This window comes from Ictidomys tridecemlineatus, chromosome 4 (assembly GCF_052094955.1).
Source record: "Ictidomys tridecemlineatus isolate mIctTri1 chromosome 4, mIctTri1.hap1, whole genome shotgun sequence".
Taxonomy (NCBI): Eukaryota; Metazoa; Chordata; class Mammalia; order Rodentia; family Sciuridae; genus Ictidomys; species Ictidomys tridecemlineatus.
Genome location: NC_135480.1, coordinates 135,268,549 through 135,296,277, shown reverse-complemented (window position 1 = coordinate 135,296,277; position 27,729 = coordinate 135,268,549). Strand labels below are relative to the sequence as shown.

The window sequence follows — 27,729 nt, the reverse complement described above, 5'->3', positions numbered from 1 at the left end:
TTTAAAATTTTATCAAAGACTCATCTAACAACCTACCAAACAGTTTCAGAATAATTGTTACTAGTAAGTTAGCAAAAGAATGCTCAAATGTTTGTGCTTTATTAAGTATAGGAAGAATACAGGGGATTCGTGTTATCCTGATCTTTTCCATATGGTATGTGGTGCGGACCTTGTTTTTACTTAAAAGGGGAGACCTAAGAGACTCATCCCCTCCTCTCACCATTTTTTCCTACTTCTCTTTTTCCTTCTTTTTTTTTTTTTTTTTTTTTTTTGCTTAATTTTAGTCCTCTTTTGGGATTTGAGATACCATCTACTCCAAGAAGCATTCTCTGACCATTCTCAAACTTTTTTTTTTTTTTACTTTTAACTTACAGTGCCTCTTTTTGTTATTAGACATTGTCCAGAGTCCTAAATCTTGTTCTTCTAGGCTTCCTTCTCTTATATAAATCAAAGTGTGTTTTAACTTGAGGTACAGGAATACCTGGAATTTTGGTTAAGTGAGAGAAGGAAAGACAGCCATTCCATATGTTCTCTTCCTTTTCATATTTCAGCTTTAGGTATGATTTGATTTTAGAGGTAAGGCTTAAATTCTTTCATTACTTCCCAGATGTCCCCCTGTCTATTGTAAAAATTTTCAGTCTGTGATGAAGAGCAAATATGTATATAATTTCCTTTTGTCAGCGTAAGAATTTAAATTGATTTTTTTCTAGGATAATTTACTTTTGTTTTTTCTTGGTAAATCCTGGATATTATAGGGTACCAGAAAAAAAAAGGAGGAGATTGAGGGAAGAAAAGGGAAACTTATCTTGCTTTGGACTTGCTCTGTCAGTATATGATTAGAGAGAATATATCCTTGATATGGGGAATAGATTAGCATAATAGGATTAAAAATAGCTGATTAAAATATCAAACATAATCACAGTCCCAAAATACCAATGATTTAAAAAAGGTGAAATGTGAGAAGTTATTTGGGTTTTATTTGTAAGCTCTTGAGTAACATCAAATGATATGATTATTATGTAAAATCCTGACACTCTACAAGTGTCAGCAACCTTTCTTTGAAGTTTGAACTGAATAAATTTTAAGGTATGTAAAAGGAACCCTGTTATTTGGTAGGTAGAACTTTGGCACCTAGCATTGAACCCAGTGCCTCACACGTGAGAGACAGGGGCTCTACCACTGAGCTGCTGTCCCAGTCCTATAGATTTATTTTTTTGTGGTGCTGAGGCTTGAACCCAGTGCCTCACAGGTGCTAGGCAAGCATTGCATCACTGAGTCATAACCCCAACCCCACATCTAGCATCTTGAGATTGTACAAATTGAATATTTTAAGAAAGTAAAGACTTTAGATGCATCAGTTGTACTGATCCATAATATGTAACTAAGTTTTACTAGGATGAATGGAATTGATTTTATATATATGTATATATACACACACACACACACACACACACACACACACACACACACACACATACATGCTACTGAAGTCAAAGAAATCTTTTAAATTTTTGAAGAAACTCAAGATATGTATTTCAGAAAGAAACTTTAGCAGTCACTATGCATAATTCAGAAAGGTAAGTTTTAGAGAAAAATACAGGGATCAAAATTGTGCATGAAAACTTTCCCTTGAGGTCTGTCTCTTTTTAAATTCTGTGTCTTGTATCTGTAAGTAAAGTACACTGCCTAGGCCATTAAAAGCCTAATAAGATTCTCAACTCTGGTTTTGAGTCGTGGTTTTAGATATCTGATCTCATTGATGTGTTATTTGAACTTGCCGGAGTTTCTTCATAGGAACCATATGGGAACTTACAATCAATAGGGAATAAAAATAGTTTATATACCTCATAAATTGAGGCCTACTTATGATAGTATACAAAACACTTCCTTAAATATCTGTCACATAATAAACATGTGATAAATAGAAATTGCCATCTATACTTCGTAAATAGTAGAGAGGAAATAAATAGTAGAGAGGAAAACATTATTTCATTTATTTCCTCTCTACTATTTACTTAGTAAATTTTTACTTACTAAGTAAATAGTACATTTTTATTTACTTAGTAAATAGTAGAGAGGAAATAAGTGAAATAATGTTAGGAAATAAGTTATCCCATCTAATGAGACCAGTTGATAAGCTAAGACAGAAATTAGTGATTTGTAGTACTTTAAATCACATTTCATTATATTTGTATAATTTGAGGAATATATTCTTCTTTTTAATTAGTGTACTTAAATCAGAATGAAAGATCCTCTATAATCATTGTTATCTTTTTAAAACAGATTCAAGGTTTCTGGAGAGTTACCTCTTGTTTCTTTACGAATCTCTGATAAAAAACTGCAAGGGATTATGGAATTGGTGGAAAGCATTCCAAAACCTATATTTACAACTGATGTATCTGCCCCTGTCAAATCAATTCAGGTAATGTTTTCAGAATTAACAAAAGATTGAATGAAAAAGGAAAGCTCACTAATAGTATTTGAAACTACTATAGGAATTTCAGATAAACAATTTACATTTCATTTGGAAAATAGACATTTTAAAATGTTGATGAAATGGTAAAAAGTACAAATAGTTAAGGAAGTTATAAAATCTATTTGTCCTCACTTTGGTAGCCTCCAATCCTTCTCCCTAATGGTAATACTATTAATCCTTGTTTGTTTAGTTTTTCAGAAAGTGTTCATGGCATATCCTAGTGTGCATACACACACAAACACATGTTTGTATAATCTTATATTCATACAATTTAAATAAATGTGATCATTATTCTTATTGTTACCATTATTATTATATATTTTACATACCTTAAGAGATATTTTCATGTTAACACCTTTTTCATGGTAACATAATATTGAATTATATAGATATGCCATCTTTTACGTAATATGTTCAGTTTTGGTGGATATTCATTTGTATTGTTATGTGTATTTACAATTTTGGAAAGTGCTGCCTTGAACTTTCTTGTATATATATTGGTTTTACTTTTATCCATAGGATGAATTCCTACAAGTGGGATTTTTTAGTAAAATACTGTGTGAATTTTAAATTTTGATGAATTTTGCCAAATTTCCTTTCTAAATTGACTTTTAATTTTTGATACTGCTAACAGTGAATGATGAATGTCTTTTTATTTGCTTGCATTAATCTTGAATATCAGCAATCATTAACATTTTTTTCTAAGTGAAAAAGTGTTCTTTTGTTTTGATTTTCATTTCCTTATTAGTAAGATAGAACATATTTCCTAAATTTAACTGACTTTGAATTTCTTTCTGGAAACACTGACTCATGTTTAGTGTACATTTTTTATTAGACTGTAGTTTGTCACTCAAAATTACTTTTCCATTTTGTTGTTTGTTTTTTGTGACACAGATACATTTTTTAAACCATATAAAACATATCTGTTTTTCCCTGTCTATACTTCTGTCAGTGCAGTGCTAGGGATTGAACCCAGGGCCTTGTTCATGCTTCACAAGTGCTGTATCACTGAGCCACATCCCCAGTCCTCCTTTTTAAAAAAAATACAGTCAAAATTAGTAGGTTTTTATTTCCCTTTATGATTTCTGGGTTTCGTATTATATATGTTTTCTCATTCCAAGATAATTTTAGAAAGAAAATATCCAATCATATTTTTCTTTGATAATTTCTTCAGAGGGTGTATGTTTGGACAAGTGGGGCTATCTCCTTTGAAATATCAGTGAGTGAGACTGCTGTAACCAGGACCCATGGGACAAAGCTGTGTTTAGGCTTTCCCTATTAAATATGATAAAATAAGGTTTTTCTTTTAGTCATTCTTTTACTAGATTGAGAAATTATTCTTCCTAGTTGGTTGAACATTTATTTGGATAGATATTGTAATGACTTTTCTTTATCTGTTGAGATGATCATATAGTTTGCTATCTTAGTCTGTTAATATAACAAATTATGTTGATTATTAAACTAGATTTGCATTCTCAATATAAATCTGGTCTTTTCATATTGTAGTATCCATTCTATGTATTTGGCACTTTGTTTGCGAATACAGGTTGAGTGACCTTTATCTGAGATATTTCAAATTTTGAAGCTTTTTGGATTTTGGAATATTCTCATATAGACTTTACAATGAGTATATGAAATCTAGAAATCCCAAATTCACAATGCTCCAAAATCTGAAACTTTGAGCATCTTGTCAGACTGCAAAGAGTTTTGAATTTCAGACCATTTTCAGATTTAGGATTTTCATATAGGGATTTTCAACTGTATGTATTAATCTCTTATCTCATATGCTTGGGACCATGAATATTTTGAATTTCAGATTTTTTTTTTGATTTTGGAATATCTTCATGGACATAATAAGATATCTTTGTGACAGCCCCCAAGTCTGAACATTTTTGTTTTACACACACAGGTTGAAGGTAGTTTAGTATAATATTTTTAGTGTGCCTTTGATTTGACTGTGTCACATCATATGAGGTCAGCTGTGGAATTTTCCAGTAGTGGTATCATATCTACAGTAAAAAAATTTTAGATTTTGAAGCATTTTAGATTTCAGATTTTCAGATTAGGAATGTTCAACCTGTAGTAGAGGATTTTTATAATTATGTTCACAAGGAATATTGATTTATACTTTTTATTTGTAACACCTCATAAAATGTCAGAGTAATGCTATTCTCATAAAAAGGGATAGGAAATGTTTCTTCCTCCTGTTTTTTAGGGGAGAGTTTGTGTAGAATTTGCCAGTAAAGGCATTTATCTGTGCATGAACATTCTTTCCTGCAACATTTTAAAAACTGTCTATTTACTTAATACAGAACTGTTTATGACATCAGTTTTTTTCTGGTATGAACTTTAGAAGATTTTTATCCAGGAAGATACTTATCCATTTCATCCAAGTTGTTGAATATATGAACATAATATTATTCCTAACATTGTTTTTTCTCTTTTTAATGACTTTGCTATCTGAAGTGTTAGCTCATTTTTTATTATCTTGGAATTTATAGTTTCTTTTTGTTTTCTATCAATTCAATAAGTGGTTTGTTAGTTTTGTTTAATCTTTTCAAAGGCCCAGCTTTGGTTCTTTGTTTTTGTTTTATTATTTTAAATTTCATTGATTTCTGATCTTTTATGATAAAAACCCATTCTTAGATTTTGGGCTTACTTACAAAACAGATAACTGCATGGATTTGGTTTTTTGGCTGTAGATTCCTGATCTCTCCAATCTAATGTGATATATCTTGGAGAATGTTTCATTTGTACTTGAGAAGAAAGTGTATTACTGTTGTTGCTGGTTGAAGATTTTTGTAATGATAGTACAATTTAAATGGATAGTATTTAGGCCTGTGTATTGATTAGAAGTCGTCATTTACTGCAGAAGAATATTGAATTTGTAATTGTAGATTTGTCTATTATTCATTTCTGTAGGTTTTACTTAGTGTATTTTGAAGTCATTTTGTGGGGTACATGTAAGTTTGGGATTGATTTTCTAACTTGATATAATGCCTCTCATGTCCTAGTGATTGATATTCCTAGATTGATTTCTTTTTTTTTAGTTATTATTCAAGTTTTCTTTCCTTTGCTTTAAAAAAGGAAAGGAAGTAAAATTCCTTTTATTACTTGACTTTTTGCAATTGAAAAGAAATTAATACCAATTCATCTGTGCATGAATTTTCTTTCTTGCAGTATTTGAAGTTAACATTATTCAACCATATAAAGGAATGAAGTATTGATAAACACTCTAAGACAGATAAAACTTTAAAAGTTTATGTTTGCTGAAGTGCGATGTTATATTTCAATATAACATTAAATTTACAATTTAAAGTGTTAAATTTAGTGACATTTCATATACTCATATATTGCACAATATGTTCTAAAACAGTCTCATCTTCCCAAAAGAAGATCCAGTCATTCCCTATTCACTTCCCCACAAATCAATGAGCTCATACCATATGTGGACTTTATGTTTGACTTTTTTCACTTAGCATAATCTCTCTGAAACTTATCTTGTCTTATAGTGTTTATCAATCCTTTATTGCTTTAAATGGTTGAATAAAGGTAGAGTTCGGTTGTTTACCAGTTCATCATCCATTAATGGATATTTGAGTTAACTTCTACTTTTTGACAATTATATATACTGCTGCTGTGAGCTTTTGATTCCCTATTTTGAGGGTGTGTGTGTGTGTATATATATATATATATATATATATATATGTACACATACACATATATATTATATAATATATAAAATGATATATATATATAAATGACTGAAATTGCTGGGTGATATTTTTAAAAATTAATTTATGTACTTGTTCTAATTAATTATACATGACAGCAGAATGCATTTCGATTCAGAATATACAAATGGAGCACAATTTTTCATTTCTCTGGTTGTAGACAAAGTAGAGTCACACCATTTGTATTATCATACATTACCTAGGGTTGAGGATCGGCAGCAACAAAATGCATATGATCCTGGTGTATATTCACAAATTGCTGTAGATGCAGTTAAGGCATGGAAGACTTTACAAGGACATGGAGGTTTACAAGGTCAATTATCTAAGATAATACAAGGAGCTAATGAACCTTACGCTGAATTTGTAGATAGGCTTATTCAAACAGCTACCAGAGTTTTTGGGAATACAGAAGAAGCAATGCTATTAATAAAACAACTGGCTTATGACCAAGGGAATCGTTGGTGCAGAGATATCATTAGACCATGGAAACAGGAAGATTTAAACACATATATTAAATTATGTAGAGACATTAATGAACAAGAGTAAGTCATGGCAGCTGCAGTAAAAAAGGCTTTAGATGCCAGAGACATTAATGGACAAGGGCAAATTGTGGCAGCTGCAGTAAAACAGGCTTTAGATTCCAGGCTAAGAACATGCTACAATTGTGAACAAACAGGACATTTTAAAAGGAATTGCCCCATAGGAGGAGGGTTTAACAAAACTAGGTATCAAAGGAGTAGAATACCGGGTATTTGCCCACGATGCCATAGAGGGAGACATTGGGCTAATGAATGCTGTTCTCAAACCACCATAGAGGGTACTCCATTATCAAAAAACAAACAAGGACAAGGTGTTTATCCACAATATCGTGGACAAAGGCATCGGGCTCCGTTGCCAAAAAATGGACAGGGGGCCCCAATGCTCCGGGGCCCCAAACCACAAATATACGGAGCACTGGAGGAACCCAGCAACCCCAGCAACCCCATCAGGGCAGTGCCCAGGACATCAGATCCCTCATCAGACAGACTGCGGCATAGGGTAATGATATCCATCTCATTCTATCATCTTTTCTACCCCGTGCCTCTTCCTTTCCCTCCCGCCCCTTTGCCCAATCCAAGGTTCCTCCATTCCTCCGATGCTCCCCCACCCTCCACCCCCATTATGGATCAGCATCTACTTATCCAGAAAACATTCAGCCTTTGGTTTTTTTGGGATTGGCTTATTTTACTTAGCTTAATATTCTCCAACTCCATCCATTTACGAACAAATGCCTTGATTTTATTATCTTTTAATGCTGAGTGATATTCCATTGTGTATATATACCACAGTTTCTTTATCCATTCATTTATTGAAGGATATCTAGGTTGGTTCCACAATTTAGCTATTATGAATTGTGCTGCTATAAACATTGATGTGGCTGTGTCACTTGTATTATGCTGTTTTTAAGTCCTTTGGGTATAAACCGAGGAGTGAGTGGGATAGCTGGGTCAAATGATAGTTCCATTTCATGTTTTCTGAGGAATATCCATACCGCTTTTCAGATTGGTTGCACCACTTTGCAGTCTCACTGGCAATGTAAGAGTGTGCCTTTTCCCCCACATCTTTGCCAACACTTCTTGTTTCTCATATTCTTAAAAACTGGCTGGGTCATATTTTTACTTGTGTTCTTTTACAACGAGGCTAGGCTACCTGCATGGTGCTCCACAAATTTTTCCAAGTTAAATTTGTAGGAAAACATGTTGTATTCAAAGCCACATTTGCAAGAATGTAGAAGAAACTTTGTTTCAAAAATTTCATCTTTGAGAGGCTCTGGAGTGAGGAAAGCTTGTAAAAGAAAAGAGACAGCAAAATGGGACAAAAGGCTAGAAATACACATATGCATATTTAATTGACTTGAGCTTAGAGGGGCTGGGACAGGGGAAGTCTTCATTCTTAGTTTCCTTGGCAACTCTCAGGCTGAGGTGGGCAGCCCTTCACCCTTTACTCTCAGCATGAAGGGTTTTCCTTAAGTTTAAAGGGGCCCTCCAATATCAGTCTGTTTTAGTATGATAATTCTGTGTCAAAATTTTGGAGAAGTCCCAAAGTTACTTTCTTACAGCAGGTGTACATTTTTGTATTCCTTCAGTTATTCCAACAGCTTTACACTTTCACATATTCTCAGGTATTCCAGCAATATTCAGGGGTTCCAGTTTTCTTAACATCCTCACCAACACTTGTTTTCTGTTTTTTTTTTAAATTACTTAATTAATTTAATTGGAGCTCTGAATTGCATTCTACTAATTACTAATAATATTGAGATTCTTTTTGTTTCTTAGCTACTAATTTATTTTATATTCTTAGGGGAAGTATTTATTCAATCTTTTATTTTTGAATTGGGATGTTTTTGTTGAGTTCTTTGTATATGAATAATGGACTCTTGTCAATTATGTGACTTGCTAACATTTTCACCATTTTGTAAGTTTTCCTATTTGCTGAACAAAAGAAAAATTTTTCTTTTGTTGTTTGTGCATATGGTATCATCGATGAGAATGCACTTTCAAATCCAAAATTATGAAGATCTGTCTTCAAAGAATTTTATGCATTCAACTTTTACGTTGTTGATCCATTCTGAGTTAATATTTGTATGTGGTGGGAAGTAGGATTCCAACTTCATGTATTTCATGAGGAAATCCAGTTGTCTTGGGGCCATTATTTGAAGAAACTGTTCTTATCTTCTTTGAATAGACTTGGCATTGTTGATAAAGATCAATGTACCATACTTTTATATATTTATTTTTGGGTTTGAGGGTATTAGTTTCATGGTTGCCTAGCATATGTGATGTGATCCTAGATTTAATCCCTAGCATAGGGAGGGATAAAGATTTATTTTTGGACAATCAGTTCTGTTTCATTGTTCAGTTTGGTATCTTTAATGTCAGCACCTCATCATTTTGATTACTGTAGCTTTAAGGTTTTTTTTTTTTTCTTTTGACGTGGTGGTGGACATTGAATCTTGAACTATCTACATGCTTTACCACTGAGATATATCCTAAGCACGTACGGTACCACCAAACTATGTCCTCAGACCTGTAATAAGTTTAATATTGGTATTTGTAAGTCATTCAGTTTTGTTCATTATAAAAGTTTTTTGTTGTTGTTGTTATTTAGGTCTCTTGCAATTTTATAATTTTGAGGACTGTTTTTTTTTAAATTTCTGTGATAAAATGACATTAGAATTATGAAAAAGGTTGTATTGAATCTGAAAATCACTGTGAATAATGCTGCTATGTTAAAATATTAAGACTTCCAATCCATGAATGCAGAATGCCTCACCATTTTACTCAAATCTTTGTTTGAGCAATGTATTGTTTGTTTACAAGTTTTTTTCACTTCCTTGGTTATGTTCCTAGATATTTTACTCTTTTGCTGTTTTAAATGGAATCATTTTTTTTTTTAATTTCCATTTTGAGTTGTGATGTATCTCAACACAACTGATTTTGTACATGAATCTCATACCCTTTGGAAAAAAACTTTCAACTTTGTTGAGATCTTTCTTTCTAGTAGTTAGTGTGTAATTCTGTGGGGTTTTTGATGTGTAGAATCATAGCCTCTGCAAATAGTAGTAGTTTTACTTCTACCCTATAAGTTTGAATTGCCTTTATTCTTTTTTTTTGGATAATTGCTTTGTCTAAAACTCCAGAACAGAGCTGGGATTGTGGCTCAGCAGTAGAGCGCTCGCCTAGCATGGGCGAGATCCGGGTTCAATTCTTAGCACCATATAAAAATAAAGGCATTGTGTTGTGTCCATCTACACCTAAAAAATAAATATTAAAAAAAGAGTTAAAAAAAAATAAAACTCCAGAACAGTATTGAATAGCAATTAGGAAAGGGAGCATCCTTATCTTTTGTCTCAAGTTAGGAGCAAAGCTTTGTCTTTTATCAGAGTATCATGTTACCTGTGATGTTTTCACAAATGCCTTTTTATCATGTTGAGGAAATTCTCTTCTACCCCTACTTTTCTGGGTGTACTTTAACTATAAAGTATAATGAATTTCTAAAATTCTTATTTTCTTTCAGTTAAGGTAATCATGATTTTTTTTCTATTAATGTGTTATTTTAAAATAATTCCTTTGTTATATTGAATCATTTGCTTTCCTAGGGTAAACTCCTCTCAGTAACGTTATATAGTCTTTATAACAGGCAGTTGGATTCAATTACTTGTATTTTTGTGAAGATTTTATATCTTCATTTATAAGGTATAGTGTATTTATTTTATATCTGGCTTTGTTGTTAGGCCCTGTAGAATAAGTTAGGATCACTGAAGAGTTTGAGGAGGAAGCTTTTAATTCTTCATTAGGAATTTCTACATTTCATCCAGAGTTTAGTTTTTTATAGTATACTTTTTGCAGTTATTTTATTTTGGGAAATCTGGTAGCAATGGCATGAATTTTATTTCAAGTATTTACATGTTTTCATTTTTCATAGTATTTTCTTGATTTATTTAAAAAACCCAAAACTTCATTTTGTTGATCATTATTTTTCTGTTCAGTATTTCTTTTATCCTTTATTACTGTTTCTTTTCCTTTGTTAGCTTTTTAATGTTCTAGCTCTTTGAGGATTTGGACAAAGGTACTGATGAGGGAGGTCTTTTATCTGGTGTTTATTTTTTGGGGGGGCGCGCACCAGGGATTGAATTCGGGGCACTTGGAGCCTGAGCCACATCTCCAGCCCTATTTTTGTATTAGATATTTGTATTAGTCTCACTGATGCTTAGCACCTCACTCTTGCTGAAACTGCTTTTGAACCTGTGATCCTCTTGTGTCAGCCTCCCGAGCTGCTGGGATTGCTGGCGTGTACTACCATGCCTGGTATATCTGTATTAATATATACATTTATAGCAATTAATTTCCTGCTGATCATTGTTTTCACTACATCCCATAAGTTCTCATAAGTTATTTTTCCATTTTATTTTTCTATCATCTCAAAATACTTTAAATTTCTTTTTTCCCAGTTTAGCAGTTTCTTTTATTAATTTTTTTCACACTAACACTTTTTATTTGTCAAGACTCAAGCTGAAAACAATTTCAGAAAATCATGTTTCCACTTTTTTCTTTATTTGTTCTTTTTAGTTATACATGACATTACAATATAGTTTGACATATATACATGGAATATGATTTCCTATTATTGTGCTTATACATGATATAGAGATACACTTGTTGTGAATTCATATATGAACATAGGAAAGTTATGTCCATTTCATTCTACTTTCTTTTCATTCTCTTCTTCTTTCCATTCCCTCCTGTCTAATCCAGTGAACCCCCCACTCCTTCCTCTCTCTCGCTTACTGTGAGTTAGTATCACCATATCAGAGAGAACATTTGGCCTTTGGTTTGGGGGGATTGGCTTATTTTGTATTATAGTTTCTAGTTCCATCAATTTACCAGCAAATGTGACATAATTTCATTTTTCTTTATGGCTGAGTAATATTCCTTTGTGAGATACACACACACACACACACACACACACACACACACACGTGTGTGTGTGTGTGTGTGCATGTATTTTCTTTATCCATTCATCTGTTGAAGGGCACCTAGGTTGGTTCCATAGCTTAACTATTGTGAATTGAGCTGCTATAAAAAATGATGTGGCAACATAAATATAGTATGCTGATTTTAAAATCTTTGGGTATATGCCCAGGAATAGAATAACTGGATCAAGTGGTGGTTCCATTCCAAGTTTTCTGAGGAAGCTCCATACTGCTTTCCAGAATGGTTGCACCAGTTTGCAGCTCCACCAGCAATGTATGAGTGTATCTTTTCCCCCACATCCATACCAACATTTAATGTTTCTTATATTCTTGATGATTACCATTCTGACTGGAGTGAAATGAAATCTCAGTGTAGTTTTAATTGATATTTCTCTAACTGCTAGTGATGTTGAGCATTTTTTCAGGATGGATTAATAAACAAGACCCAACTATATGTTGTTTGTAAAATTCTCACCTTACAAAGACAGGAATAGACTGGAACAAATGGATGAAATTGATGTACCATGTGAATGGAACCTGAAAACAGGAATAACTACTCGTATATCTTCAAAAGCAGAATTTAATCCAAAATTAATCAGAAGAGACAAAGAAGGTTATATGTTACTGATAAAAGGAACAATTCAAGGGGAAGATATAGCAATATTAATGTTTATGACCCAAATGTTTATATGCCTATTTACATAAACAGACACTCCTTGAATTAAGGCCTGAGAAAGATACTAGTACAATACTGGTACACCTGTATTACTAATAGGTAAGTTGTCTGAACATAAGTTTTCTGAATATAAACTCAGTATAGATTCTTTGGACCTGAAAAATATAAATCAAGTGAACTTAACAAATGTCTATGGAATATTTCATCCAATAACAGCTGAGTATACATTCTTCTCAGCAGCTCATGGAACCTTTTCCAAAAGAGACCATAAATTTGACCACAAAGCAATTCTTAGTAAATACAAACAAAAATCTGATATAATTGCATCTTATCAGATCATAGTGGAATGAAATTAGAAGTCAACACCAAAATACCCTACAGAATTGTATAAACACATGGAGATATATAATAATACACTTTTGAATGATGAATGGGTGATAGAAGAAATCGGGAGAAATTTAAAAATTCTTAGAATCAAATGAGGTTAGTGATATAACAGCAGAAAACTTAATGTTTCCAGGTCTGTGAAAAAGAACAAACTCAATTCTAAAACCAGTGGAAGGAAGAATAATTAAGATCAGAGCCAAAATTTAATGAAATTGAGAATAAAAACAACACAAAGGATCATTGAAATAGTTTGTTCTTTGAAAAGATGAACAAAATTGATAAGCCCTTAGCCTAACTACCCAAAGAAAGAGATAACATAAATTAATTAAATCAGAGATACAAAAGGAGATGTCTCTCCACAGACATCACATAAATCCAGAGGATCATTAGGGAGTATTTTTGAAAACTTACACATTAGTAAATTGGAAAACTTAGAAGAAATGGATGATACATTTTTAGAAACTTAAGACTTTCTAAAATCAAATTAAGAGTGCATGAAAAACCTAAACAGATCAGTAACTAGCAATGAGATAGAAGCAGAAATAAATTCTTTCCAACAGAGAAAAGCCAAGGACCGGATGGATTTTCAGATGAATTCAATCAGATCTTTAAAGAAGAGGTAAGGCCAATGTTCCTCACTTTATTCCATGAAATAAAATTGAATGTAATAATTCCAAATTTATTCTATGAAGCCAGTATGACTCATATCAAAACCAGATAAACACCGAGAATGCTAACAATAAACTAATATCCCTGGTGAACTTAGATGCAAAAATCCTTAGCAAAGTATTAGTAAATCATATTCAACAACATATTAAGAAGATTGTACATCATGATCAACTTACTTTTATCCTAAAGATGTAAGGATTTTTTAACATATGCAAGTTAATAAATGTAATTCATCACATAAATAGAATTAAGAACAGAATTCACTTAGATCTCTCACTAGAGAAAGCCTTCAACAAAATTCAGCACTTGATAAAACCACTTTTACTAGGGATGGAAGGAACCTATCTCAACATCATAAAGGCTAAATACGAAAAACCCAAAGCAACATCTTAATGAGTAGTGAAAAACTGAAAGCATTTTCTTTAAATCTGTAATAAGCAAGGATACCTTGTCTTACCACTCCTACTTAATATAGTACTAGAAATTCTACCAAAGCGATTAGGCAGGAGAGGGCAATAAAAGGGATAAAAATGGGAAAGAAGCCAAATTACCACAGTTTGCAGATGATATGATCCTATATTTAGAAGATCCATTGAAAGACTGCTAGAACTCAAAAATTCAGCGATATTGATTATTAAATCAATTTAGAAAAATCAATAGCTTCACAGGCATGTGGTGCACACCTGTAATCCCAGAGGCTCTGGAGGTGGAGGCAAGAGGATTGTGAGCCAAAAGCCAGCCTAAGCAACTTAGTACCTCAGTGAGACCTGTCTCTGAATAAAATATAAAAAGATCTGGGGGATTGGAGTTGTAGCTCAGTGGTAGAGTGCTTGCCTAGTTCATGTGAGGGCCTGGGTTCAATCCTCAGCATCACGTAAAAAGGTAAATGAACAAAATAAAGGTATTGTGTACATTTACAAGTAAATATCTAAAATGAAAAAAGGTTGGGGTCGGGGGAGCCTGGGAATGTTTCTCAGTGCTTATGTGTCTGGTTCCAAAAAGAAAAAGAAAAGATAGTATATGTCTGGAACAGTGGTGATGAGCAAGACCCGTTGACCAGTGCTCATTTACAGTTAAAGTCCTTCTTAAAAGAACCATAGTCCATTTAAATATTGGAAGGCAAAGGCTGACTTGTTTGCTATAAATAGTTCAATTCATAATTATTACAATTTTTCATACCATTTATATAGCAGTGTAATAACTGCAGCAGTTCCAAAATGATACTATGGAAAGAAAACATGTGCAAAAATATGTTATTTTTAAAGTTCATTATTTGTAGGCAAAGATATTAAGAGCATTGTTTTCATTAAAATCAATGACAATGAAAAAAAAAAGGAAAAGAAAAATCAGTAGCTTTCCAGTGTAGCAATATTGAGTCTGCTGAGAAAGAAATTAGGAAAATAGTCCAATTCATAAAAACTCCAAAAAATATAAAATATCTAAGAATAAATGTAACCCAAAACTGCACGGTTGTTGGATAAAACAGATAGTATATTCACACCATTTGTGTTTCCCCAAAACAGGCCAGTGACAGAGAATAAAAGAGACACATTCATTCAGAGTCATCTGCTCTTTGATAAAGGTTATGAAAACATACATTGGAGAAAAGGTAGCTGGTTATCTATATTTAGAAGACTGAGACTAGAGCACTATCTCATCCTGCACAAAAATCAACTCTAAAGGAATCAAATACCTAGGAATGAGACCAGAGCCATGCAATTCCTAGAAGAAAACATGGGTCAACACTTTAACGTATGATAGGCACAGGCAATGACTTTCTCAGTAGGATCCCTAAATCTCAGAAAGTAATGCCAAGAGTTAATAAATGGAATAGCATAAAATAACAAAGCTTCTGAGCAGCAAAGGAAACAATTAAGAATTTGAAGAGAACACAAGACCCTGGGTTCAATCCCCAGCACCACAAAGAAAAAAAGAAAGAAAGAATGTGAAGAAAGAGCCAATGCAATGGGAGAAAAGTATTTGCTAGCGCCTCTTCTGTCATAGAATTAATATCTAGAATACAGAAAGAGCTAAAAAAATTACCATCAAAAACCAAGATAACCCAACTAATAAATAGGCAAATGAACTAAATGTACACTTCTCAAAAGAAGAAATATAAGGGGATGGGGTTGTGGCCCAATGGTAGAGCACTCACCTAGCATGGGTGAGGTACTGGGTTCGATCCTTAGCACCACATAAAAATAAATAAGCAAACGCATTGTATCCATCTATGACCAAAACATATTAAAAAGAAGAAGAAGAAATATAAGAGCCAATAAATATATGGAAAAATATTTATTAATTAGGAAAATGCAAAAACAAAATTACCCTGAGATTTCATCTTGCTTCAGTCAGAGTGGCAGCCATCAGGAATGCAATCAGTAATAAATGCTAAATGGGCCAAGAAACTGAACAGACATATTAAAAATGATCAATATCTAGTAATTAGAGAAATGCAAATTAAAACTACTCTTAAGATTTTATCTCTAGTCAAATTGGCAGCTATTAAGAACACAAACAACAATAAGGCACACTCATACATTGCTGGTGGGACTGCAAAATGGTGCAGCCAGTATGAAAAGCAGTATGGAGATTCCTTGGAAGACTGGGAATGGAACCACCATTTGACCCAGCTATCCCACTCCTAGGTCTATACCCAAAGGGCTTAAAAACAGAATGCTACAGGGACATAGCCACATCAATGTTTATAGCAGCACAATAACTAAACTGTGGAACCAATCTAGATGCCCTTTAGTAGATGAATGGATAAAGAAAATGTGGCATATATGCACAGTGGAATATTACTCAGCAGTAAAAGAGAATAAAATCATGGCATTTGCAGGTAAATGGATGGAGTTGCAGAATATCATACGAAGTGAACTTAGCTAATCCCAAAAAACCCAAATGCTGAATGTTTTCTCTGATATAAGGAGGCTGATTCCTAGTGGCATTGTGGAGGGGAGCAAGGGAAAATTAGATGAACTCTAGATAGGGCAAAAGGGTGGGAGGGGAGGAGAGGGGGCATGAGGGTTGGAATGACAGTGGAATGAAATAATTATCATTACCCTAAGTACATGTATGAAGACACGAATGGTGTGAATATACTTTGTACACAACCAGAGATATGAAAAATTGTGCTCTGTATGTGTAATATGAACTGTAATGCATTCTGCTGTCATATATAAAAAATTAGAATAAAAATTTAAAAAATAAAAATATAAATGCTGAAGAGACTATGGAGAAAAAGAAACACTTACATTGTTGATGGGTTTGTATACAAGTATTGTCCACTATGCAAATCAGTATGGGGGTTCCTCACAAGACTAGAATGGAACCACAGTAAGACCCAACTATACCATTCCTCAGTATTTATCTTAAAGAATTAAAGTTATCATTCTATAAAGGTACATGCATACTTATAGCAGTACAGTTCACAATAAACAAATTGTGGAACCAGCCCATGTGTTCATCAACAGATGAATGAATAAAGAACACGTGGTATGCATACACAATGGACTTTTTTATTCACCCATAAAGAAGAATAAAAATAAATCATTTGCAGGAAAATGGATGGAACTTGAGAACATTATGTTAAGTGAAATAAATCAAACTTAGAAATTGAAGAGTCGAATGTGAAAGGTAGAGAGGGAAATGGAAAAGAAAGGTCATGGTGGGGTCTTATGAAAATTGAAAGAGCAATAAAGTAGAAGAAAGGAAGCAGAGGAAGGGAACTAGGGGAAGGGAAGGGAGGAGGTAGAGGAAAGTGGAAATGGGAATGATATTGGCCAAATTATATTGTGATATTTTGTGCATATACAATATGTAATAATAAAACCCACCATCATGTACAACTATAATGCACCAACTAAAAATAATATGAAAAAATAAACTCTGTGTCACACAGCTTATAGTTAGATCATATGTTTAGTCCATTCTGTCACTCTATGCTTTTGATTTAATAGTTTTGTCCCTTGACATTTAAAGTCATTACTGACAGGACTTCAAAGCTTTTTTTTTTTTTTTTTTTTGGTGCCAGAGATTGAACCCAGGGGTGCTTAACCACTAAGCCACATCCTCAGCCCTAGTTTTGTATTTTATTTAGAGACAGGGTCTCACTGAGTTGCTGAGGGCCTCCTGAGTTGCTGAGGCTGGCTTTGAACTTGCTATTCTCCTGTCTCAGTCTTCCAAGTCGCTGGGATTACAGGTGTGTACCACCACACCCAGCTTGCTATTTGTTTTCTGTATGTTTTCTTAGTTTTTTTGTTTCTCATGTTCTTTGTTTCTACCTCTTTTGTGTTTATCTGCTCTTTGTAATGAATCATTTTGATTCCTTTCTCATTACCTTTGTGTGTATACTTTTAGATACTTTCTTTATGGTTTCTAGGTGAATTGTATTTCACTTCCAAAGTTTATAATATTATATTTTAAATTGATACCAACAACCTCAATATCATTCAAAAACACTACATCCTGATACCTATTCCCTAATTATTAATGTGTTGTCACAAATTGTATCTTTATGTTTTGGATGTGCAAGAGCATAGGGTCATAATTATTTTTTATTCTTATTTCCCACAAATCTGGGAAATTAAAAGTGCAATTGCTAAGTAAGAGTACAATAATTCTTTATATGTTTGCATATGCATTTACCTCTACTGGAGATCTTTATTTCTTTTTAAGGTTGAGTACTATCTAGTAGTCTGATGATAAGATGAACTCAGTTCCTTTTATACTTTCATTTAACAGCACATTTCTGATGTCAGATGTAGGGAATTTCCCTTTGTCCCCCCACCGCCCCCAAGGAAGTATGGCAGCAGTGGATACTAGACATCCATCTTCAAATTTATTTCTGTTCTTATATATATTCTGCCTGTGGATAATGTCAGATCTGACAGCTAAGACATCTCTGCCCAAGAATCTGTCCTTCCAGTTCAAATATAAATTGAAAGCCCCAGGTGTGTATGTGTGTATTTGTTTTAGTGCATTTTGACGTATTCATAAATGCATATAATATAGTTCTCCATTTCAATTCCCAGTACTTCCTCTTTCCCTCCGTCCTCCTGGTCCCTTTCCTCTACTCTGTTAGGCTTCCTTTATTTATTTATGTATGTATGTTTTTATGGATGCATTATAAGTATATAAAAATATATTTAAATGCATTAGATTATATTCATCATTCACATAGCATGTTTTGTAAGCTTCATTTTTCATTTCTTCCTCTCCTCACCCTTTTCTCCCAAGTCCCCTGCTTCTCTACTTATCTCTTCTATTTTCACAAACTCTTCCATTTTTATTCCTTTTTTCCACTCTAGCTTGTGAATGCAGGAGAGAACATTGGACTTTGAGTCTGAGTTTGAGTCTGGCTTATTTCCCTTAGCCTGATGTTTGCCAGTTCTTTCCATTTATCAACAAATGTACACTTTTTTTTTTAAGTTGTAAATATCTTTGTAATGAATCATTTTGATTCTTTCTCATTACCTTTGTGTATATACTTTTTATACACAATGTATTTATTTATTTGTTTTTATGTGGTACTGAGGCTCTAACCCAGTGCCTCACTCTGCAAGACAGTCTCTCTTCCACTGAGCCACAACTACACCCTGAATGTACACACTTTTGAAGGAAATTATAAGTGCTACTATACTGAACATGACAAATGTTAAGAAAAGCAAAACAGCTTATTGCTGATATGGAAAAGTTTTAGTTGTCAGAGTTGTCAGGATAGAATCTCAAACTATCCACAGTGTTCCTTTAAATCAAAAACTAATCCAGAGCAAGGCCATGACTCTGTTCTGTTAAGGCTGAGAGGTGAAAAAGCTACAGTAGAAAAGTTTGAAGCTTGCAGAGGTTGATTGATGAAGTATAAGGAGAGAAACTATCTCCATAACAAAAGTACAAGGTGAGTCAGAGAGTGCTAATATAGATGCTACAGCAAGTTATCCAGAAGATCATGCTTTTAATTGACGAAGGTGTCTATATTACAAAACAAGCTGTTTGTTATAGACAAAATGGCTTTATATTAGAAGACATTTTGTAGAACTTCCATAGCTATAGAGAAGAAATTAGGGCCTGCCTTCTAGGTTTCAAAGGATGGGCCTATTCTCTATTTAGGGATAATGTAGTTTGTGAAAGTGGAAGCTAGTACATATTTACCATTCCTATAACCCTAGACTTTTAAGAAAATGCTGAATCTGTTTTTCCTGAGCTCTGTCAATGTTACAGTAAAGTCCACTGCAGAATCCTTGTTTACAACACAGTGGTAGGGATTCAGCCTAATCTGACTGCAACAAGTCAAAACTGCTTTGATTGCCCCTGGGTCTTTGCCTGACAGTTGATGTTAGCTTGAGATAAATTGTTTACATTCTGACTTAGAGGAAAGCCACTCTCATCCTGACCATTTATTATATAAGCTTACTCCCTTTGACTAAAGTTGGAGAGATGCACCAACCTTGCTGCACTCTTGACTTTTTTCAGTAAGTCCCCAATAAATTGCATTCTGTCTGATCTTGATTCTGTCTGCCTCCTTCTTCAGTCTTATAGAACTTTCAGTTCTTTTACACTGGATTTTCCCCAAACAATGAATATTTGAGCAGACATTTGACAACTACTACTTAAAAAAAAAAAGATTATATTCAAAATGTTACTGCTCATTGAGAATATACATGGTCACCCACAATCTCTGACAGAAAGATAAAACAAAATTTATGTTTTTATGCCTGCTAATTAATACAGTGCCCACTTGGCTCCAATAAGAAATACATTTTGTAAGGCTGAAACTGCTATAGATAGCTGTTTCCTCTGATGAATCAGGACAAAGTAAAGTGAAACCTTCCTGAAAGGATTCACCGTTGGAAGTGCCATTAAGTACATTTTTGACTCATAGAAGAAGTCAAAATATCAACATTTCCAGGAGTATGGGAGAAATCATTTTTAACTCTCATGGATGACTTGAAAGGATTCAATACTTTAATGAATGTAATAACTGCAGATGTCATAAAATGGCAAAATAACCTAGAATTAGAAGTAGAGCCTGAAGTTGTAACTGAATTATTGCAGTCCAATGATACGACTTTAACAGATGAGCAAGGAAAGTGAATTCTTGTCTTGAATTTACTTCTGGTGAAAATGCAGTTAATGTGGTTGAAAATGATAGCAACAACTCGGTGTGTTATATGAACTTAGCTGACAAGGCATTGATGAGGTTTTAGAGGATTGATTCCAATTTTGAAAAAGTTCCCTTATGGGTAAAAAGCTGTCAAACAGCATATCATACAACAGTTGTCTTTCATGAAAGGGAGAAGCAATTAATGTGGCAAACCTTTGTGGCAATCTTCATTGTTGTTTTATTTTATGAAGTTTTCAGTCTTCTATAATGATTTAGATAAGAGTTGTACCTCAAAAGCTCATGTGTGAGACAACGCAAGAAAGTTTAGAGGTAAAATGATTGAGTTATGAGAGTTGTAACCCAATTAGTGGATTCATCTGTGTCTCTGACATAGTTTAGAAGAAAGTCAAAGCATTCTTTTGTGGCCTGCTTTAGTAAAAAAGAATATTAGATTGTCAGTGAGATCTTGCTGCTTCCGCTGTTTTTTCAGATATAAAGTACCATATCTCAGGATAGCATGTTCTGAATCCCATCAATTTTAAGGCTTATCATGTAATTACTTTATGCAACAAAATGTGATATTGGCTGAAGGATTTAAAAGCTGATGAGTAAAGCTGAAAAACATTGTGAAATATATCTATAATATCTGATTTATTTGATTTATTGTAAAGGTGTCAATTTAAATTAAGGGAGCAGGGATTAGCTTTTCATAATAAATGGGGCTGAACCACTAGATTTTCATATGGAAAACAAGTGAAATTCTACCCTTATCTCATACTGTATATAGAATCTAACTTGAGATTGGAATTTAGATCTAAATTTAAATGACAAAGGAATAGTTTCTGGTACAGAAAACATAAGAGAAAATCTTTGGAGTCCTTGCAGAAGGTAAAGATCTCTTTGGCTATTAAAAAAAAACAAATATAGTATAAAAGAATGATAATTTGGATTTCATGAAGATTAAATTTCTCTTTCTTTCAATGACACTGTTATAAAAGAGAAACCAAAGAGCATTACCTGTCTATTCACTTTGTAAAAAATGTCTTCAACACATATATCTTACCAAGGATTTTTTTCCAAAATATATAAGGATACAAGCAATAATTAACAGGTAAACACACAATGTGAAAAGATGTTCAACTTGACTAAAAATGAACTCCTCCTAAAATACCACTAAACATTGATTCGAATGGCAGCACTATGTTAAGGTATTGATATGATAAGGATTTAAAACTCTCATACATTGCTGCTGTAACTAGAAAATGGTATAATCCCTGGAAAATAGTTTGGTGGGTTTGTTAAATAAATACATACTTACTACATAACTTGGAAATTCTTCCTAGGTTTTGACCTAAGAAGTGAAAACATGCCCACTAAAAGAATTGAACTAGGGCTGGGGTAGTGGCTCAGCAGTAGAGCGCTCACCTGGCATGTGCAAGGCGCTGGGTTTGATCCTCAGCACCATATAAAAATAAATAAATAAAATAAAGGTATTTTGTTCAACAACAACTAAAAAACAGAGAGAAAGAGAGAGAGAGAGAGAGAGAGAGAGAGAGAGAGAGAGAGAGAGAGAGAGACTTGACCTAGAATGCTCATAGAAAGGTTATTTACATTATTAAAAAGTAGAGAAAATCCCAACTATCTATCAAGAAGTGAGTGGATAAAAAGTAATGACATATACAATGGAATACTTCATTGTTGCATTTATACATTCAACATTTATACATTCAACAGTGAGGGTCAGTGACTAGGAAGCAGCTTCCTTCAAACACATTCCAGGGTATTTTAGAAAATGATTTAAATTCCAAAATCTAACATGTATATGGTAAAATAGGAAGAATATAAGTCCGTCCCTTTCCTGAATGTGAGTATAAAAACATTGAAAGTTGAAATTAATTTAGTATAAGTGGTTATGAAAACATTGAAAGTCAAAATTAATGTAGTATAAATAGTTATTCTTTTATAGGATGCCTAATGATTACCAGAAGCATGAGGGAGCTTCTGAGTTACTTGTAATGTTCTGTACATGGATATGAGTGGTGGGCCACGGATGTGTTTACTTTAGGAAAATTTAGTGAACTTTTTGAACTTTCATGTATTACTTTGGTTTATGGACTCCAAAGTAGTAGGTGATACCTTTTAAATAATTGTACTATTTCTTCTTCTCCAAATGAAATGACTTTCAGCAATAGGGCAAATACAAATAGCCCATGAATCTATGATATGATACCTACCTATTACACATTTATGAACTTCTAATTAAAATATAGGGGGAAATTTCCAGTGAAATTGGTAAAGTTTAAGATCTTTGAAAACCATAAGTATTTATGAGGATAAGGAACCATGCAAATCTCTCATCTACTGCTGGTGTTAATGTAATCTGTTTAAAAACTCATCAGAATAGTTTGATAGGACTTCATAAGGTAGCCATAAAATTCTCTTTGCAAAAGTCTTCTGAAAATCTTCAAGGAAGCTTATGGTGATTCTGTTAATAAAAGCAAAAATATGTAAAGATTTTTCAGCAAGAGTGGTGGACAAATAAGTAAATGAGCGTTTATTCATCAGTGAAATACAATTTAGCAGTGAAAATTGGTGAACTATTGGTACAATTAAAATTTAGATTATTTTGTAAAAGAAGGAAGTTTCAGGAAAATATATGTAATAATCCCCTTTTCTATAGTTTAGAAAGAGTTACACTAAATATTATATTAAATGAGAATAATAATAAGTAACATTAAAATTATAAAACTACTTTAAAATCTACATTGTATAACGTACCTTCCTAATTTAAGCTTTATTTCTTATCAGATCTTTCAAACTGAGTGTCTTGTCCAAGTTGATAATTTTGAATAAAAAGTTATTGTGCTACTTGACAGCGAATTGTTTTGTTTCCTCCCTGCAGGTTCAAGCATATACTGGTTTAGGACCGTCACATATTTCACAGAAAATAATTCCTGTCTTGGAACTTCCACGTATTACTGAGGATGGTAAAATGAGATTGCTTAAGGAATTTTTTGTTATTATACATATATTATTAAAATAATTTTTATTTGAAGCATATTTTCCTCATATGAGATTTAGAGGAGGTTAAATATTTTTTGCTTTTAACCTAGGTTTTCTGTAAAAAAAATTATAAGAGAAAACTAATAAATTTATTAACATTTACATCTCATTTTTACATTGGAGACATTAGAGATTAGTAACTCAAAGGGCAATTAAAATTTGGGCTTATGTACCAGTTTGTGTTAAACAAAGGAGTTTGGGGCTGCTATGCTTGGAGAGGGAACTTTCAGAAAGGTAACCAGGAGAGAGATGGTATATAAGGATAAGATTTATTATGTTGAATAAAGGCAGCATCTTCCCCTTTGATAAGAATTTCTCATGATTAAGAGTTATTTTTCTGGTATAGAGAAGGAGACATCCTTACAAAGGTATAATTCCTTTATAAATTTTAATATTCCTTATAAAAGGGAAACTTATGCTGTGTCTTCAGAGCTGTTTCTGTGTATGTTGTTTCTCAAAGTAATGAACTCAATATGACCCCTTTGTCAAAAAGAAATGGAATAGTCATATTAAAAAAAACCAGGCAGTTACAGATATTTTTATATTATGAAGACATTTTCACTAAAATAATACAATTTGGATATTCCTTAAAGTTGCTTTTGTAATAGGATTTTTCTTTTTCTCTTCCTTTTTTTTTTTTTTTTGGTATAAGTTGAATTTGTAATGCCAAGAATCACTAGTAAGTGAATAATGTTTATTGAATTTGGGATTCAAAAAACTCCACAATACTCTGTAGATGTCTAATTTGTAATGTGGTAGTTATTTTGAGAACTTGCTATAGGAAAAACTTTATATAATTTTTTAAGTGAAGAAAAAAATCAAGTTTTAATATCCAAATTAACATGAAAATATTATAAATATTCTAATATCTACTGTTTTTTTTAATGACCACACTGGAAAAAAACTGTTATCTATTTTTAAGATTAAAAAAGGCTAAATGTTAAATGTTTTAAAAGTGCCATCTTTATCCCATCTTTTTCTAAGGAATGCATTTTTTGTGTGTGATGACCAGAGAGGAAATTGAGTGAGGTCATGTACTCTTTCTTAACCTCAATTTTAGGTTGTTAGGGATATGTTTCAGATTATTTTAGGTTCCTTTAGATCTCTTTATAGTTTTATCGGTGGTTGAATGTTTTTCATGTTTTTGATCTTTTTAAATGTTTCTTCTTGGCCAGGGGGATATCTAAATACATGGAGGGAGGGAGGGATGGAGGGGGGGGAGAGAGAGAGAGAGAGAGAGAGAGAGAGAGAGAGAGAGAGAGAGAGAGAGAGAGAGAAAGAAATAGTTAAATAGTTGTATAATGTGTAGTAATTTAACAGTGAATTGTAATCTCCCTTTATCCATGGAAGATACATTCTAATACTCCTATTGGATGTCTGAAATCACAGATAGTACCAAATTCTATTAATACTATGTATATGTGTGTGTGTGTGTGTGTGTGTGTGTGTGTAATCTGTGATTAAGTTCAGTGTGCTTTTCACCTTAGTTAAGTACTTGATACTGCATGATGAGTATAACTAACAGTATGACGGCAAAACTAGCGTGAATTTATTTATTTATTTTTGGCATAGTTTCACAGAGTCATCATTCCTGGAGTGGATCTTGGCAGCATCAGCATATGGTTTTTTCTTTCCTTAAAAATTACATATTTTATCTTTTCACTTAAAAGGAATCATTTTATGGCTTCTCTCTGGCATGTTTGAATTGCTAGCATCACTACTCTTGGGCTTTGGGGCCAATATTGAATAAAATAAGGGTTACTTATACACATACAATACAGTTCTACAAGAGTCCATCTGATAATCATAATGGTTGCTAAATGACTAATGGATGGGTATTATATGCAGTATGAATACTGAAGGAGTCCAGGCAATTGTGCCCCCAAAGTATGCTGACTATTTTAAATTAAAGGTCTTTGGAGAGCAGTAGATGCTGGAAAAGGTTTTTCAAGATACCACACAAAGATTAGAACTGCCAAAGATGGAAAACAATGATCTTTAGTTAAACTAATGTCTGTCGGAAGGAAAATTAAAGAATATAGCCATACCTAGAATGAGTTTGTTATAAGCTATTGTCTGTCTCTTAGGACCATTCAATTCTCAGAGAATCATTTACATTATCAGAGCACTCAGTCTATTCATTTACCTAAAATCATTTACTACCTCTCCAATTGTGTATTTCACTAACCTCTTTGGGTTGTTTCAATTATCACAATCCTGTGATTCTCCCCGTGCATGTTAATAATATATGTATCTTTTTTCCTATTATTAGTTCATGCCAGCGAACTTGCAGACTTTTTGAGAGAGAAGGGAAACTTCTTTCTTTGCCCCTATAATATACTGACAAAGGAATAATTCATATCCGGAGTGGAATAGTGCAAGATTTTCTAATGCTACTTAGGATAGCGTGCAGTTTAAAATTTTAAAGTATAGTTTTTCTATACTTTTTTGTAATCAAGAATGTTATTTGTTCAAAAGTAATTTTATATTCTTTTCCATTTACTTTAATTCTTAGATTTCTATTAAATTTTCTTGGAATTTTTCATTTAATATTTTTGAGCTGTGGGTGACTGTGGGTAACTGGAATCACATAAAACAAAACTACAAATGGGGTAGGAGATTGCTTCATTCAGGGCCTGTCTTCTGCTGCTAATATTGCAGAGTTTATATCTAAGTCCTGTTAGACTGTTCAGGTAAATGAGCATTTTAGCATGTTACTTTGAGTATTCATGATATGTAAAGTCTTGAGTGTTGTCATTTACTGTAAAATACTCTTATGAAACTTTGAAATAGACTAATGATTTCATAAGGTGATCTTAAAGATTACATTTTATAGTTTTTCTATACTTTTTTGTAATCAAGAATGTTATTTGTTCAAAAGTAATTTTATATTCTTTTCCATTTACTTTAATTCTTAGATTTCTATTAAATTTTAAAATAAATAGATCCATAGTGTTTCAGTGTTTACATTTCAGAAAATTTATTACAATGTTATTATTAAATTGATCATTTTTTTATTATTGACTGAAACAATATTCTTGAAATTTAGACTCAGAAGAAGAATTTTTTGATGCACCATGTAGTCCCTTGGGAGAGTTTCCTCAAGTTCCAGTTAGAGTTAAAAGTACTCAACACAAAAAATTACAAAAGCAAGATTGTTCAGTAAATTTGACTGAGATTAAAATGCGATTTGAAGTAGCAGAGGTATGTGATATAGTAAATTAATAACAGTTATTTAAATTGTCATGTCTACCATTTACAACCTCATTGCTAATAGGTACTGCATCCCAATTAAATGATGTAAATTTTCTGTATGGTGGTTCCCTTTCATCCTCCCCTTTCTTTTGTTTGAAGAATAGCTTCTTTAATCAAGAATTAGGTGTTTGGATATGATACATTGTGGGTTTTCAATACATATGTCTTAAAAATTAATATAAAAAGTGGAGTGGTGATTATATGTGGAATGGTGATTATAAAATTGCTTCTAAATTTTAAATACATAGTACATTATTTATATCATGTGTATGTGCAAATACATTTCATATATCCATATATAGCTACTATGCAAATAAATGTGATTTTTGTTTTAATAGTAGTAATTTAATTTTCCATTCTTCTTCAGGTTTTGATTCAATTTTATCACCTTGTGGGAGATTGTGAACTACCTGTGGTAGAAATTGATGTTTTAGGATTAGGCACAGAAGTTGAACTTAGAACATTTGATTTGAAAGCAAGTGCCTTTTTGAAAGAGTTCTGCTTAAAATGCCCAGAATACTTAGGTAAGAATCTCTATTTCTTAAAAATAAATAAATTAATTTTATTACTTAACTACATGCTAGAGAACTTTTAATTATTTTAGAGTTCGAATCAGTATATTTGCTCAAATTTTCTCGGAGAAATATTGTGTTTATACTATAACTATTATATTGTGTTTGTACTAGTCTATTTTCCATTGATATAACAAAATACCTGAGACTGAGTTATAGTACAGAAAAGAAGTTTAATTACCTCATAAATCTGGAAGTTGAAAGGCTGAGCTTTAATGGCTGCATTTATTTGGCCTCTGGTGATTATCTCTTGGTGGGTGGTATGACAGCAGGAGCATAT

The 27,729-nt window shown here is 32.8% G+C and overlaps 1 protein-coding gene across 3 annotated transcripts in view; it reads left to right on the top strand.

Moving 5' to 3' along the window:
* The window catches only part of Vps13a (vacuolar protein sorting 13 homolog A), a 256,331-nt gene that overhangs the window by 83,612 nt on the left and 144,990 nt on the right, over positions 1-27,729 (top strand). For all 3 annotated transcript variants that reach the window (XM_005324116.5, XM_021725635.3, XM_005324117.5), the window contains exons 23-26: positions 2,284-2,422; positions 23,462-23,546; positions 26,672-26,826; positions 27,245-27,401. In XM_005324116.5, coding sequence (XP_005324173.2) covers positions 2,284-2,422; positions 23,462-23,546; positions 26,672-26,826; positions 27,245-27,401 — 536 coding nt within the window. The remainder of the gene's footprint in view (positions 1-2,283; positions 2,423-23,461; positions 23,547-26,671; positions 26,827-27,244; positions 27,402-27,729) is intronic.